General features: G+C 38.5%; 1 protein-coding gene across 3 annotated transcripts in view; it reads left to right on the forward strand.

Annotated features, from left to right (window-relative positions):
- Nucleotides 1–17,029, forward strand: part of RB195_013519 (uncharacterized protein) — a gene marked incomplete at both ends in the record, with an annotated part of 81,968 nt that overhangs the window by 9,504 nt on the left and 55,435 nt on the right. For 2 of the 3 annotated variants that reach the window (XM_064203375.1, XM_064203376.1), the window contains one exon: nt 2,304–2,413. In XM_064203375.1, coding sequence (XP_064059256.1) covers nt 2,304–2,413 — 110 coding nt within the window. Of the gene's footprint in view, nt 1–53; nt 69–2,303; nt 2,414–17,029 lie in introns of those variants that run through there. The other variant, XM_064203377.1, reaches the window with a different exon arrangement.

Genomic DNA, 17,029 nt, shown 5'->3' on the forward strand with positions numbered 1-17,029 from the left:
ATCACCTACTTGTCTGGATTTTTTTTTAAAGACGAATGTGGCGATGATGATGCATGTATGTTCTTCTGGTATGCATTCTAATCATTATTTCATTTTCAATCCATTCAAGGTTATAAGGAACGTGAGAGTTATCCCACCGCTGAATGTTCATACTTGTGATGTTTTTCTTTTCTTGGCCTTAACATCTGTAACATCAAAAATATCTGAAGTAACTAAAAGTTTTTTTTTTTTCAAGTCTTTTAATTTGAGTAGTGCTCATCTTTGACTATCCTTGAATCTTGGCATTTTGAATACGTAACTTTTTTATTATTGTAATTTGTTACCACTGTTCTTCTTTTTGAAATTTTTTAAAATTTTATTCTCTAAAATAAATGGAGAAGTCTATAGTAGATCCTTCCAAACTCTTCATGCTCTTTATTTCATTCACTAGCAACAGAAAAGTACCTGTATGTCTTCCGTTAGACATTGCTGTTCCCAATCATAAATAATTTACTCTGAAGCAATTCTGATTTATGGAACTCTCGCGCGTAACCATATTTTCATGGCTAACTAATGATCAGATTCTGCATTATTCAGCAATAAGTAAGTCATCAGTGATCGTTGTAACGCTATACATATTCAGAATATTTTATTCGGACTAAGGATGTGTGCCATTTCTACAGAGATGACTGTGTACGATGACTATAAGTTAGTGGAAAAAAATAGTGGAGGCTCATTTAAATCCACCTTATCAGGAAGTATATCAGGAGCTAATGAATAACATAGATTTCAGTGCGTGGATTGTGATTTTGAGTGTGGCCTCTCTCAATTTCCCTTCGATGTCCTAAAAACGGTGTGAGAAAGGGCACGTTCCCGTTCCGAGGTGGGTTGGAACGTCACCCTTGTGTATGCGCCGCAACCACGAACGGTCGAAGATCATTGAAGTCTCCTCACCAGTCTATTCAAAGAAAACTAACGAGTATGCTGCTGATGGGACCGAAGCGTGTACAAAGACATGCATTCTAACTTACTTGATGGGAACAAACCCTTTTCTCACTCCGTTTTTTTTTCCAAGATGGCTAGGTAGAATTGACTGAGGTCACGCTTATGTTCGTAATCTACACCCCAAACTTCATTGGGTTCCATTGGGTTTCCTCACTACGTCAATTCCGTGGCTACGCAGCCTTTAACGTAAACTAAGAATTTGTAAGTCAAGCTATAGGCACTAGGTGAGAAATGGATATGATACCTGAACCATCGATTTTTGTTTCACGAGGCAGCTAGCTATGGTTCCTGTACATTTCGTCGAAGAATGCCAATTGCGACCGCCATATTTCTTCCCAAGAGCTAAGTTTGTAATTAGATAGTCTTCGTGGCTCATTGACGAGTGAAATGCCGAGTAGTTAGATATTAATAAATGGACTATTCTTATATAGTGTAGAGACAGAGCTACTTCCAACGTCGATTTTGACCTCCAGGTGTCAAATGTGTGGCTGGAGTCTTTCGTTGAGGTGCGCACTCGTCAAGCTTGACGGATTTTCTCGCTTAATGATTTTTTTTTCTAAAACCACAGATGGAGATGTCGTCTCAAGGTTCTGGAAAATGCTGTTTCATCTTTCTACCTCTCTCTTCTCTCTATTCTTTTAACCCAACTCATTTTTATATTTGTGAGGTTCTTTTTGGCAGAAAAACGCTGTCAGTTTTCAGTTTTTTTTTATCACTGCATTTAATAACCAACAGGTGGAACACTACGCGCGTTATTCTCTCAGTAATTAACTACTAACCAGCTAGCTATAGAAAGGAGGCGGGCATGCCCCTTGTATTCTTACGATGCAGTCGTTTTCGTGGCTGTTAGCATTCCACACTCGCTCTGAGCTTGATCCAGAAAAATAATTGTGTCTCGGGGCTCGGGATTATCCTATTCTAGTCTCCAGTCCAGGACTGAAATTAACCAGAGCGCCGCTTTCAATTCTTTCTTCGCTCTTTGTGCCTCTATTCACAACCATACTTTTTCTTTGATGTAAGAAGTCTTTGTGTTTATCGCTAAGGCTGTTTCATACATGTTAGAGGACAAACGCTTGAATTATCTGATGTCATATAATGCTCGCTAAACGGACTATTCACAACTGCGTATCTAAGTTTCTGGAATGTTCGTGAACAATGACATCGAAGTTTGATTTCGTAAGACCCTCTTATTCTTTCTTGAAGTTCCTAAGAATCAGATGGATACCACCGGATTAGACAGTTTCCAAAAGTTGGATTTTTTTCTGACTCATTCTCTGAGAACGTTAGAAGGCTTGTTTTTGAAAATAACTCCAATTCAGATGTCATCATCATCGCTTCGAAGCTTTTCGTCTGGTTACGTTTCAAGTTCATCGAAAATTGGCGGCTCGTCCGGACTCACTCAAATCGTTCCACCTCCGAAACCACCGAGGTTTGTCGCGTTTTTTCTTCGATGTTTGCTCGTGTGAGTGTTTGATATGGGGTTCTAGGTTTTTTTCTTGCTCGGAAGCCAAAAATTATGTGAAACGGGTTTTCATTACGTAAAAATGCTGTACAAAGTGAAATATTAGAACTTGTATACTATAAACTCTATAGAAAACTTTGAATGGACATTTTCGTTCTGAAAACAAGGAAGAATATGTGTATATATATAATATAGCCGGTGAATAATATTAATATAAATAAGAAGTTATATATTGTATATATTGTTTTGGAACTAAAGTCCTAGAAAGTGGTAAATGTCAAAAAAGAACAGAGTATCCAATGCAGATGGAATGTAATGAAAAGGAAAATGACAACATGCTTATGATTTTTAGCCATCAAAAAAGATTTTTAAAAATAGTATTTTCTGTATTGCGTAATGTAATTATTTTAAGCTAATTGTAATGCTTTTTGACTATCTTCACCCTTGGAAGGAGAACTTGTTTTATTGGTAAAATACTCAAAATCCATAATCTCATATTATGTTCATGCTCATTTATTTTATTTTTTTATTTTGTTCAATTTTCTAAAGGGTTTCCAATGTTTTTTACTCACTCAATTACGGATTTATATTCAACTAGACTCGTCAGGAATGTTGTAAAGGTACTAAGGCAGGTGCTATGATAATACTGTATTCTTTCATACAACTAAGCATTGCGTATGGGTTCATGGAGGGAGAACATCAGGTTTTGTACTGCTGAAGTTTTCTGTTTCATATCTGAGTTGACTCTTATAATTCTCACATAGATAGGATGATTTAATAAAGAATCTTTTATAAAGAATGTTAGCGTCTTGATAGGCGCGATTAGAATCAGATGTAAGAAGTTTCCTATTCGTCATCATGTGCTTTCTTTACAAGCACTATTGACAGAAGCTCGTGAAAAATGCTGTATTATGGGAACTGTATATATATATTTATTTATTTACTTCTTTATTTATTTATTTTAACTGCTTCAAAGACAATTTCTTGCTAATCATCGATGTTTTCACTCTCTTGTATTCAATTAATAGTTCGAAAGAGAAGCTGGAGGAGAGGAAATTCAAAAATTCAGCAATAGCCAAAGAATGCTGTAAACTGAAGATTAAATAAAGCTCGCATCATTCAGAAAAACTTCGACTGTCAGATTCTCCAATTAAAGAAGTTTCGAAAATTTGGCATTGATATGTCACGTTCGATCGTGCTTATGGTTGATCCGCAGAGAATTGCACGTTGAAATACTCGCCTAACTCAATCTTTGGGTTGAAAAGGAACCAGAGGCCGAACTGCTAGACTGATATATGTGGTAGGGTCATGGGGCTCCGTGCAGTTACGTAAGCGGCAGCGCTCGAAGCGGCGCTATGGAGCAGTTAGGGACGAGGTGGAACCTTCACTAGCTCCATTCTCCGCTCGTTTATCGATTCCACCTCGATCCTAGCCGCTAGCTTCGCCTTCTCGAGCGCAGCCGCTTGCGCAACTGCAGCGTGCTTAATGTTGTTTTCACCCGTCTACGCCTACGCAGTAGCCGCGCTTGGAGTCCGCACTGTGGACTATATTCGCTACCAATATGTTTAATGCATGCGGTGGTGGTTTAAAGGTTCAGATGCGGGGACAAAAGTTTTGATGAAGACGAGTGCTGAAGAAGTGCATGTTCTAAAGAAGGATATCCACACGTAAAGCGTCGAGTTGAAAACGTTAAGGATTTGTGAAAGAAAATTATAGGGAAACGTGTTTAAGGCTTGCCCGTGGTTTGTATCAGTCGTGATGGTCATATGGAAAGTTTTACCTCTAAGGAAATTATGTCACGTTGCAAATTCCGAGCTCATACACCACCTGCGCAAAGCAAATGAAAGGAAAAATATGAGAATACATAGACGAACTTAAAAAAAGTAAGAAAGTGCAGTTGCTTATCTCGATCACATTCAAAACATGAAATTGATAAGGTTCTGCATTGTTTTCTATCCTTCCAAAAAAAAACGAGACAGCAAAAACTGAAATACTTAATGGTTTAAATTTGAAAAAGTTTACTTTCTATTCGGTTATGACTGCTTTTTTATTGTTGTTCTTTGATTGACATCTTTTCGTTCAGGTGCTATTTTTTCATACATGATAGGCCCGACAAAATTACACGTTACCTAGGTTTACTTGTAGCTTCTCGAGAACTCCTTTGTCCTACACATTACCTCTTTGGTCAAATTTTAATGGACCATTTGATCAATTTTCCAAAGTGTTCTAATTTTAATGGACCATTTCATCGATCGGAAATGAGTTATCTCATTTAACAATAGAAATTAGCCAGCAGTACTGTCAACTTTCTGGAAGAAACCCTGCTGTCACATCTAATTTTTGCTATCTGATAACGGTTATCTTCGTGGTAGAAGTGGTTGCTTTAGAAATCTCCAAGAATACAATTTGCATTTGCGGTAATTTGTGGATCATTGCTGTCAAGGTTATATTAGATTTCTGTGCTGCAGAGAACGATTATGGCTCTGATTCAGGAAATGTCCGGAGCTTTCTAATTTGGGTTATTTAGATGGCTAGATGGGACGAAATGGCTGAATGAGAAGTCAATATGTTTTTTTATTTCAAGCGTATTTTGATGATTTTCACTCTAAAAATTCTAAAAATTCTAAAAAGATCTATGTTTATTATTTCTGTAACTTAAAGCAGAGCAACCGTTAAAAAAGAGTCAACAGGGCAAGAAGAACGGAACAAATTAACCGAGTAGACGCTTTGAGAATGTTCACAATAGCTGCTTTGAAAAAAGAATCAGTGAACGACAGATCGACCAAATTGTTGTTTTCCTGGGCAATGTTTTTTTTTGTCGCGCGTTGTTCGTCTTTTCGACGTAGACCCTAAATTGGTCGTTGACGCAGAGCTTTATCAACAACATCTCATTGATTTTGTAACTTTTCTGTCCTGCAAGCGGTTCAACTTCTGTTTTCTCTTCTTCCTCGTTTTAAAGAAGTTAATTATGGATAAAAGGTACGTCGTTGTATCTTTGCTCCTCAGTTTTTAGATGAGAGTGTTTTGGAACGGAATTAGAACATTTGTGACGTAGAGACCCGAATATTTAACTAATGAAGCGTTACAGAACGTGGTTGGATGTAGAATACTACGATCACAATACTGTCGAGACTGTTGTGAACAGGTGAGTAACGTCGTATCATAATTTGGTGTCGACTTTAAGGACTGAGCTCTCTTTCGTTTACACTCCTCATCTGGTCAATTCACCTCAGGAGTTGTATCATATTCCCCTTTCTTCTAGCGATGATGGGCCAGTAACCCAGTATCACAAGAAGAATTGAATGCACCACCTTACGAATCTGGGGTGGTGCGGGTTTTAGGTGAATTATGCCTATATGGGATCGTAGATTATGGGGATGGAGGAGGATTTCGTCCATTCCTTCCTAATTGCCACAAAGAAGGCCCGGAAGATGCGGTTTCGAGTGTTCCGGGGAGCTGTTTCCTACGAGTTCAATTGGAACGCGCCAGCCTTGCGCACGTCCCGCATCTTCCGGGCCGTTTTTTACGGTAATTAGAAAGAAATGGGCGGAATCACCTTCTTCCCCATAATCTACGACCCCGTATAGACATAACCCACCTGAAACCCGCACCACCTCAGATTCGTGGGGTGATGTCTTTATGGAATACGTGTATGAACAGTAATTAGTCATTGTAGAAACAAAGGTCCGTCTCATTCTTAGAGAATTTTTCGCAAAAAAAAAGAGAGATTGTAGAGGAAAAGAGGATTGTAGCAACTATACGACCACTGCTGTTTTTGAATTGTTTTTTGAATTGAAAGTTGAAGAAACTGACAGTCGAAGTTTTTCTGAATGATGCGAGCTTTACTTATTCCACAGCTTACAGTATTCTTTAACAATTGTTTGAAATGAAGGCTAGTCATTATGCCATATAATAACGGGCTCATTCTGTGTTCGTGTGTGTTTGTGAATATGTGTGTGTAACGAAATTCCACAAAGCAGTGAAACGGATCCAGCGCCGTCAAATGAGTGGCGCCGGAAAGCGATAGAAGGGGGTTGGACAGGTCCCACGGCGTCGAATTTGTGCGGCGGCGTCAGAAAGGGAAAAAATTTGGTGGTGCGGACCTTACGGAGTCGAATTGGGGCGCGGGCTCCTAAGGACGGCAAAATGGGTTATACGTGCACAATAACTCCAAGTGAGTTTCTCAAGAAGTAAATGAAACGTGAACCATTTTATGGTTGTGTTGCGCTTCACCTCTATGTACTCCATCGCTCGTTTGCCTCAGGTTGGTAGCATCCTTTTCTCAAAACTTAAAAAAATACGAGTGCAAACAGCTGCTTAAATAGTCTCTTAGTCTTAGTCTCATTTGTACATCTATTATCTGTACATACATGATCTGATAGGAACCTACTCTTTATCAGTACGCTGATGACCTTCATGTCACTTCTGCTAGTAGTTGTTTATTTTATGTTGAGAAAGAAAATTGTTGTGGAGAAAGAAAGAAAAGCTCAATTACGTTTTTGAATTGTTACGGGATCAAATAAATATTGCTGTGAAATCGAGTTTGAACACTTTCTAAATGTAGTATTGATGCATTCAGGAAGAGAACCATGAAATTATCACTTCAGTTCATCATCATTTCATTTATGCAAAAAATTTTTCAAAAAAAAAAGAGCGAAGGAAGCGTTGTTAGAAAATATACAGATCTAATTTTACGGAAAATGCCATCAAATTAAATTTCTATTCATCGATAAAGGCGGACGAAGCGTGCACCACAAGAAGTCTGATGTCTGGCGCTTGTAGCACCAATTTTCTCTAGTCTCCTTCGCTAGATTTAATAGTCTGCGCATATCCAAGAATAAGGAACTTTGATGCACTAGCAAAAAACATGGCTGTCAGTGGGAAAAGTTAATTCTAATGTAATTACTGCACGTCGTATGTAGTGTTGAATGTTTTTGCCAAGTGCTCAAAAAAGACGAACTTCAATATCTCTGTCGAGATATTCTTCTTCCACTTCTGATAAACTGTATACTAAATAGGTTTGCATAAACCTGTTATACTGCATTTTTCAAACCACAGAACACCTCAAACTTGTATTATAGGATATATTTTGTATATTTTATACATATTATATATATATATATATATATATATAAGGGATTGGTTCCACAACCGCGGCTTAAAGTCTTTCCACATCACATCAAAATCGTGGTGGTGTGGGAACCAGAAAAAGAAGCCTAGAGATTGACTTGTAGATGTTAGCAGCGCGCCTCTTTCCGGTACGCGCCGTGTCCACGAGCAAGAGGTGGATGATCGATGAGGTCTTCTCACCGGCTTATTCGAGCAAAACCGACGAATACGCTGCTGAGGGGACCGGGGCGTGTACAAGGGTGCACGCATTAACGTACCTCGTAGGAGTTAACGTAGGAGCTCAGGCTGTTCCCACGTAATTTTTTATGACTATAAGGGGAAGATTCACGCAGGCTCCCGTAATCTACAACCCAAAGTCTACGCTCTCGATGTGGTTGCCGCAATCACGTCAAGATCGTGATATGCTGCTTTCAAAAGATCGAGTGAACAAAATTTGTAGAATGGATCAGAACGATCTGAAACACTTGTGTAGGGTTGGCGCATCGGGGCTAACGGTTGTGGTCTTCGTAGAATCATCGGTAGCTCCACTTAGGTAACAGGATAAGTGCAGCTAATGGGGGTTCCTCTTCAGTCGCAAACGCTGGCTCAACCCCACCGCTTCGAGAGCAGTTTCAGGCCATTTAGACTCGACTATGGTTGTCGTGACCAATCTGCATAAGTGGTATTGAAGAAGATAGGAGGCGCCAAAATCAGTAGACCATTTTATTTTAATGGTGGAGACAAGCAAATATACGCCTTGCTCTGCTGATCATAACTAAACTTCCCTTTTCTTTTCCTGGCATATTGTGATCTACGGCGCATGTATTGAAGTCTGGTAAAATGGCTGCATTTTTTGTGAATCATAGTAATACTCCCCTTTTCTCATATCTACACACAGCGGATAGAGACTCCCTTATTAATCAGGCACTTTAAGGGCAGGACAGATGTCAAAACTAATCTTTTCAATAATTATGAGTTCGGAGAAGTACATATGTATGTACAGTGCTAACAAGGGCAAGATTTACCAGTGAAGAATCGATAACCAGGGGAAACAGAATAAAAGGATGAATACTCTGGAGTAATGCAGTCCGTTTGGAATGCGCCAACGCGTTCATTTCAATTCGGAATAGCTTGAGGTTGACGAACGCGTATCTGGACTTGTGGACACATCGACCTGGGAAAGATGAAAGCCTTGGTTGGCACTAATGCGCTTTCGAACCATCGTGCATCTGTCCCGATCGTGCAGACACAGCAGCACCTCTTACCGACTGCGCTATACCCCCAAACAGAATGATTTTTATAACTAGTTATTACTATTCGCGTTCTCCTTCGTCGAACACCTCTGAGAGATTTCTGCATTGGGTGGCAACTATCATATCCAACAACTACAGCGTGGTACTAACAAACCAAACCGCTGTGCACTTCCCCTACTGGAAATAAGTAATTTTTCCCGTATCCAGATTTTGTACCGAATGACTAAGCAAGTCAATTCCCGTCATAGATTCAGAGGATGTGGTTCAGTTTTGAGGGGTGCATGGAATGGGGTTAATGCAATTTGGATCCTCATGTTTACACATATTAAGAGCCGAAATCGATCTTCCCATCCATGTCCATTTGCTTATGCTATCGGCGCTGTTTGCGATTAATTTCCTTAGCATTTCCACCCGTTCATCCACCAACCAATGTATTTCCTACTGCATTTGTATGTAGGTTTTGTCATCAGCTACAAGTGTTTACTAGCAGTAGAAGTTCTATGGATGAGGAGGGGAGGGTCGTACAAGTGTTTATCAACACTCTCCATCTATAGAAGTTCTATTGTTTTTGAAGGGTTGGCAGATTTTGTTTGATAATATCTGCATTTTTTTTGTTTGTACATCCGAGTTTGACGTTTGTTTTACATATTTGAGTTGTATTTGGTTGCAAGTCAAACGGCTTCAAAAAAAAGTCCAATAAATGAGGACATTCACTGAAAACTTTGTATGATGGAAAAAAGTTGTAAAAGTTCAGAGAAACAAGAAAAATCACTTTTAGAGAGAATTAGGTACTGAACTCTAGATAGATGTCAATTGGTGCCGTCGAGCACGTGCTTTGCGAATTGCGAGTTTTTTGCCTGTATAAATATTTACAATTAAGTACGAACAGAAGTACTCGGAGTTCTCACATGAACGAGACAGAGATTTTGACTTTATTCAATAGTTGCATCGTTCCGGTGAATTTCCCGAACTTCCAAGAGTTGCCGTTGGTGAGGAGACTGAATAGAGGATAGTAGATAAACAAGTAAAGCGCGGAAATTTGTAAACAATCGGCGAACAATATAACAAATTTTCTTGGGAAGTCATTCATGTAAGAATTTTTTGTTGATAGCAGCGTCCGCCTATATATTTTTTGGCAAGGCTTTCGTATTTCTGATTTCACTTTCAAATAATACCGAGTTAGTTAAAGTTAGTTAAATATTTTAGAATTAATTCAAAAATTCGCTCCCACATTCGTGAACAACCTAGCAGCCCAAATTATTTATGCTCAGAGTTTCGCTTGTTCTGTCGATCTGAGATACTTTCTATAAGTCTGCCGACGTAGTAGAGCTATGGAGGTCCCGGTAGATCAACGGAACCAACCAGCGGTGTGCGCTAAATTTTATTTGTTGGTGTCCGACGGTGCAATATTGATCATTGTTTCATTTTATTTTTTGTTTGTTTGAAATTGTTTGTTCTTTATCGTTCATACAAGCTCTGTGAAACTAATGCGTGCTAAAAATTCTACCACTCATTTTTAGATGGTTACTTCAAACTGTTTCTTGTTCTGATTTCTTCCTATTTTGATCCATGGTTTTTCATATATCCACTATGTGACTTGCGTGGAATGAATTGCCATATTTTTCGCATTACCGCTTTCTTTTTGTAACTTTTTGAAAAAAAAAGAGCCCGGTAAAATGACGTCCAAAACTTCTGCTTGAATTTTGAAAAGTCTCTTCTATTGCTTTTTATTGTTCGCCTCTTTTATAAATTTGTAGTGAATAATTGCATTTTTTAGGACCATTTTTTGAAACAATGCTTTTGCTTCTATGCACGCAAATTCTATTTCTATTTCGACAGCAATGCTCTTTTAAAACGCATCCTTTCACACGCTTGCCTTCCTAACTTCTTCCTATCCCTATTGCTTGATCCATCGCTCTAACTTCCTCCAAATTCTTTGTCTGATATTTTTTGTATCCATTCGAAGAAATTTCTGAAAATGAAAAATGAAAAGACTTTTAATGAAAAAACTCATTGAAATATTTGAAATATGTCCTTGAAGCCTCTGGGAGCTGGGGTTTTATCGACTGATTACCGCCAATCCGAAAATGTGACGAGTCGATGATCTCGTCCACTACTGGCACCTTCAGATCTTCATTTATAGGCCCATTTATATAATATTCATGCATTTCAAACTATATGTGGACGAATTTGTTTAACGAATGTAACTACATTGTAATTACAAAGTGCAGCACATCCCAAAATTGCCCTTTCAAAAATCCATGTGTCATTTTCTTCCTAACCATGATGGAAGCCTCTTTGAGTCAGCTCCGAAAAGTCCGAATCTATCTTGCGACCATCGTACACAGCTAAAACGCATTGTTTCTTTCATTTATTTTACTGTTTTTACATTTCCTTAGTTAGATCGCTGATTTCTCTGAATTTATTAAGATAGTCTTTCTCCGTCTATTGTGCAACCCAAAAACAGTAGTAAAGATTAGAGTACAAGTGTGTGATGCAAGTTCTTCTCTAGGTACTGTATCTTCGACATAAGTCGGGGACCCAATTATCGTATGCTGACGACTGAGTTCGAACCGCAACAGATATTCTTAATCCCCATGGATTAGAAATCTCAAAGAACATGTTATATCCCATGCTAATGCAGCCAATTCTAATTAAATATCCTTTTTAAGGGGTTTTTAAAGGTATTTAAGGTTTTTAAAGATCAGTTCATGATGTTAAAGTAGAATATTTTGTGTAGCTCAGGACGACTCAGGGGGACTCTGGACTTGTTGCTCATACATAGGTTTAGCATTTACTGTTTCTCAGATCACGATTGTCTATTTCCTCTTTTCCTTTTCTGTTCAATTTGCTTACTCGGTTGTCTGCGGTGAGCAATAAGCTGAGCTCAATTATGAAGCCATGTTTCACTGAACTTTACACTTACATTGTGTAGTTAAATAATGCAAAAGCAATAAATGTATAAACATAATGGCCAGGCTTCTGATGACACTAAAAATAGCCTCAACGATGTCATACTCTTTTTATGTGACCGCAATTTATTCCACAGATAAGGGGTTAGTGGAGCAGATGGGAAGAAAACAAAAGAGGAAGAAAGTTTGACGCACATGAGATTTTAGAATATTTTTCTTTAGGTTGAGGAGCCAAATAGGTTCCAGAGAAAACAGTATTACTATTTCCTCTTTGTTGTCAGTATCTCTCCTTCTTTATTAATTTATTTCTTTGCTTATTTCTCTTTTTCCTTTCTTTTTTTTTGTAGAATCTCACCTATGTAGAATAAGATTCTTTTAATTGTGGAATAACGGACGCTTATACCCGATACTGCCATAAACATTAGAACTCAGTTATTTAGAATTATTCTCGGAACCGTGAAGCAGAATCCGCCAGCAGTTACTAATGGAATGCCGAATAAAATAGAATCTATTTCCTCTGAGAACATATGTGTAGCACCATCCGGATCGTTACGACCCTTTCACGAACGAAATTTCGGAAAATACGCTTCGACTGCTGCTAAGAAGTATGCGGAAGAAGTGGATTTCAGAATTTATCCAGAACGCCAAATGCGTAGTTATTCTGTTTTTTTTTCTTCAGAACCATTAAAACACTGCATATGCTTATTATTTATGATGTCCATAAAAGCTCATATCGACACTGAAAATAGCTTTATGGACGTCATATCCTTTTTATACGTATGCGTATATGGTCACATTGTATTAAGGGTGACTGAATCCAGAGTACATGTCGGAAGAAATTTGATCGTTTTTGAGATGTTAGGAAGAGTAGCCAATGATTCCTCGATGGCACAATACTCCTACATTCATCTTTACTGTTTTCTTTTTCCTTTTTTCTATTTGAACTGCTAAAACACTATGATAAAGACAAGATGGAGAAACGTTCTTGATTAAAGGCATCACCTCACGAATCTGAGGTGGTACGGATTTCAGGTGGAGTTCCGGCGCGCTACTTTCTACAACGAGTTCGATTGGAGCGCGCCGGCCTTCTGCACGCGCCGCATCTTCCGGATAGTTTTTTACGGCAGTTAGGAAGAAATGGACGGAATCACACCCCTCTCCATAATCTACTATGCCTTATACGAATACTCCATCTGAAATCCGTTCCACCTCAAAATCGTGGGGTGATGCTTTTAACATAATCCGGATAAAAGCTAGCGCCACGATCTTTTTTGTCTTTCGAAAAAATCGATAATATTGGGGAATTTTGTGGTGATGGCAACCAACGAAACCGAACTATTACCGGTCCCCGCTCGCGTGTTCGTTATGAGCCGCTGGCGAATCGACGAAGAATAGCAGTCAAGGTGATCGAGGTGATCAAGCAAGCAATCAATCCGAATGGAGGGAGAAATGCTACGACTCTGAGATGTGTAAAAGGCAGAAGGTTCCAAAAAGGAAAGATGTGAAAGCGTGTTGGCTAAGGATGGCAAAAATTATATGTCTATGTATATACTCTGCTTCTACTACTATTCTACGTGTAAACAAACTATATATGTATATTTATAACATTGTATATTCACAAATAAGCACGATCGCCCTTAGGCAATAGGCTAGTTTCCTCTATTCTACGGAACATACTATCTTTTATTCGTCTCAAAGTCTTATCATCCCCTCTTCCATTCGAATTAATTGTTTGCAATCACAACAAACGTTTCTGACAATACCGATTTTTTTTTCGGAAGAGAAAAAATGACGTAACACCCCAACCGAATGTTTTCATTATCTTCATTATCTCAGTCGAAATCAACAACACTTCTCCATCTATTGCCTTTATCGTATTGTTTGTTTTTTCTTGCGCAATAAACAAACCAGTAACCAGTTAAGCTAAGTAAGATTTTGACTAGGACTAGGTTTACAAGATTCATTTCTCAGGTTGAGAAGTTTTCTGCAACAAATATGTTTGCGAGCAGTAGGAGTGGTTTAGAAATCTGATGTACGTACCAACCTTCCTGATAAATTTTGCTGATGTTTTTTTTTTTCGATGAAACTTTACTGATAATAAGTAAACAGTTTGCAGTTATTTCCCAAAGAAACTTTTAGTTTTCCCCCTTTTCCCTTGGTAAAGCTTCCTTTGTCTTCCTGCGGAAGCAATCGGGAATACTAATCTTTCGTATGCGTTCCTGTTATGTTAATTTGTGCAAATTTGTTCTTTCTTCTAGAAACTTCTCGGACATCTCGACTGTTTATATTCGATTCTTTCCGTGCAATCTGCACATATCCGCCGATTCAGTGCATCAATTAGTGGTGCTTGCAGTAGAATAGGCTTATAAGCGGATTATTCGCTGTAGGTTATTCATTTTATTTTTATTCGTCTTTTTTAATGCGTGCTTTACCTTGCTAATTTTCTAAATGTTTGAAATTCGTTCATTTGTCCTTACCCGGTTAGAGATCCAGAGAGAGAGAGAGAAAGTAACAGGATTTTTCCTTTTTGTTCCTTCCTTTTTTTAGGAGGGGTGGGGCATCGCATCCATTTGAGGTTACATTTTCGTTACTGCGAGCATCATCAACCTGATGCTATATGTGCATACGTAGCTCTGATGATTGCATTATTAACGGGCTAAGATCATGCGAGTCCAATATTATTCCGGCGATAGATTGCTGGACATATTCCTCCTCGACTAAATCCATCATGCTAGAACTTTAATTTTTTGTAGAATTTAAAGAAATAGCCTGCTGTTACTATCTCTGGTTTTTTTCTCACGTGGAAAGGTACTCAAAAAAAATGACCGAGAAAAAAAGCTGCAGATTTCCCCTCCTCTTTTTTTCGCCTTTTTTGTCCTTTTCCTTTTTTCAGCCAATTATCCTGCTATATCAGCGAAAATTTTGTTCGTCAGTATATTTTTAATGGTTCGTCTTCTCATTCATGCTTCATTTCTTAATTTTTTCTGAAGCACACTTTTTTTTCGGAAGTTTTCATTTTGGTTCAAGCATTCGAATAGCTCCATAGTCTTGAATAAATGAATGTCGAATCGCTGGGCGAATTTTCGGCTTTCATCTCATCGTGGATTTTTTTCCTAGAGAATTGCGGTTGTTCCTTGTTCGTCTGCTGCCGTAGCGGCTTCGCTAGGGACCTGTCTTTTGCAAAATTCTAATTACTCTATGATCTTCAACGGTAGCCGAGCTGCACTTGATGCTAGTCCACTACTCACTCATTCATTCGCTCGCTCCTTTCACTCACTCACACACGGACAAATACGCGCACACACCGGCCCCGCCCCTATGCGTTGGTCCATCGCCGCAGGCTGCTGGTTGAGTGAGAGACTCGCTATTGATCACACTTACACTCGTTTTCACACTCTATAATCTTCTATGTACTCATTCGTCATGAGCCGCTCTATTAATATGATCGCTCCATGTCATCGCTTATCCGCTGCGGTGGTGTTTTTTTTAGTTGCGCGCTCTGCTTTTTCTGAAGAGAGCAAAGATGCAAGACCATCATGGCATGACGTTTTTCTGCTGATGAGCCGAAATGGGGCGCGTTTAAAAGGGAATACTTAGATCTCTTTATTAGAGATCCATCTCATTTCGATGTGAACTCTCTTAGATTAGTGATGTGTAGTTCCTCTCGCAAAAAATTGCTCGGGAGAAGATTTACTAGATCCGTTTTTCTTCGGGGGAACCTTCTATGACGTCTATTTGTCAGCTGATATTTGAGTCAGTTAATATTGGTAGTTAATGTTTTTTCCAATTTAAACAACGTGTAATTTTAGGTGGAGTAGGTACAATTATTTCACCAAAGCAAATGAAACACATAGGTTGAATGCATATTTCTGAAAAATGTAATTATTGTCAATCTATCTTTTGCGTGAAACAACAACAAATTATGAAGTTATGAATGTCATACGTTTGCCTTTTCTTTTTTTTCTTGAGAATTTCCTTCTGTGTCCATGATTGCTGTGTCCGATTAGTTCGCGGTGGGGTACTGTATCCTGCATACAGGTGTCCTTCGGAGAAAAACTGTAGCGATATGCAGCGCAAACCCCGTTTGAAATATTGCTGTATACGTTTCTATCTCTGTCATGTAGGGTGATTTTTAAATTCTATTTGATTCATCTTTCTGCAAAACGTTTTTTGACATTTTTTTTTGCAGAAGATCAAAACAAATTTTTTTAAATGACCGGTTCTTTCGAAGGAAGTGAAACAAAACGTGCATTTATGTTTTTTTCTTCAGAGAACAGTCGATAATGTTCCCGTAGCGAAGAATTGAAGGAGCGTAAAAACAGTGAGAAAAAACATTGAGTTCATGTCGATTTTTTCTGCAAAATCTTCTCATCTTTTTTATATGAGTTTGTGTGATCTTTGCACCGTGATGTAATGGGTTCATGAGAATAATTACTGAGCTTTTTCATAGCTATCGTAGCGATATTTGCTCTCATTATGGCCTTCGTCGAACTTTTTCAAGCATGGAATTCCCAGATCTCATTAAATGACTCCCTTGTTATCTATTGGATTACTGGTCGTTTTGAGCGTTTCAGCTGTCGAGTTCAAGCATTTTCGTGTTTTGATCTTCGTTTAAGCATGGTCTGTCATTTTTCTCGCCTTTTCCGTATCATTCAAAGAAAATAGCTGAAGGGATGAAAATATTACTAAAAGCCTCTGCAGTTCCTACTTACTTCGTAGTTAGGTCGATACGTTGCAAAATTGTATTTGCAACAGCTGCAACAACAACTCGTTTTTCCTTTTGTAGTGGAAATAATCCTAAGCTGTTTGGATCTTGTCCTTTATTAAAAACGCTTGTGTTTGTTTTAAAAAAATTCAAATAAATTTGGTTCAATTCAATTCAGATTTAAGCTTTAAAGTGTACAAATTACTATTACGTCAACGCAAAGGTACTTTGGGAATCCCAGCTTTTTTTTTCGAAAACTTGCCACTGGTCAAATCAGCTGAGAGGTCATCTTCGTCTTTTTTTGAAGCCTATTTTAATCTTATGAGGCGGTATAAGAAGTTCCAATGCGGTTGCAGATGACCGATTGGAAGTTCGAGTCCCCCCTAGTACCAACCAAGCTTTTCGTTCTTCTGGGATGGATGAATTGGTACCAGCTTTGTCTGGGAGGATAAATACACTGAAATGATTTTTTGGTTAGCCCAGCAAGTTGGCTGGACACACGTTCGTAAACCTCAAACGATTCTGAATTGAAGTGAACGGATCCCAAACGGATTTCTTAACACCGGACACTTTATCCTCTATTTTAATCTTTTATGCTTAACTT

Source organism: Necator americanus, chromosome V (assembly GCF_031761385.1).
Source record: "Necator americanus strain Aroian chromosome V, whole genome shotgun sequence".
NCBI classification, from domain to species: Eukaryota; Metazoa; Nematoda; class Chromadorea; order Rhabditida; family Ancylostomatidae; genus Necator; species Necator americanus.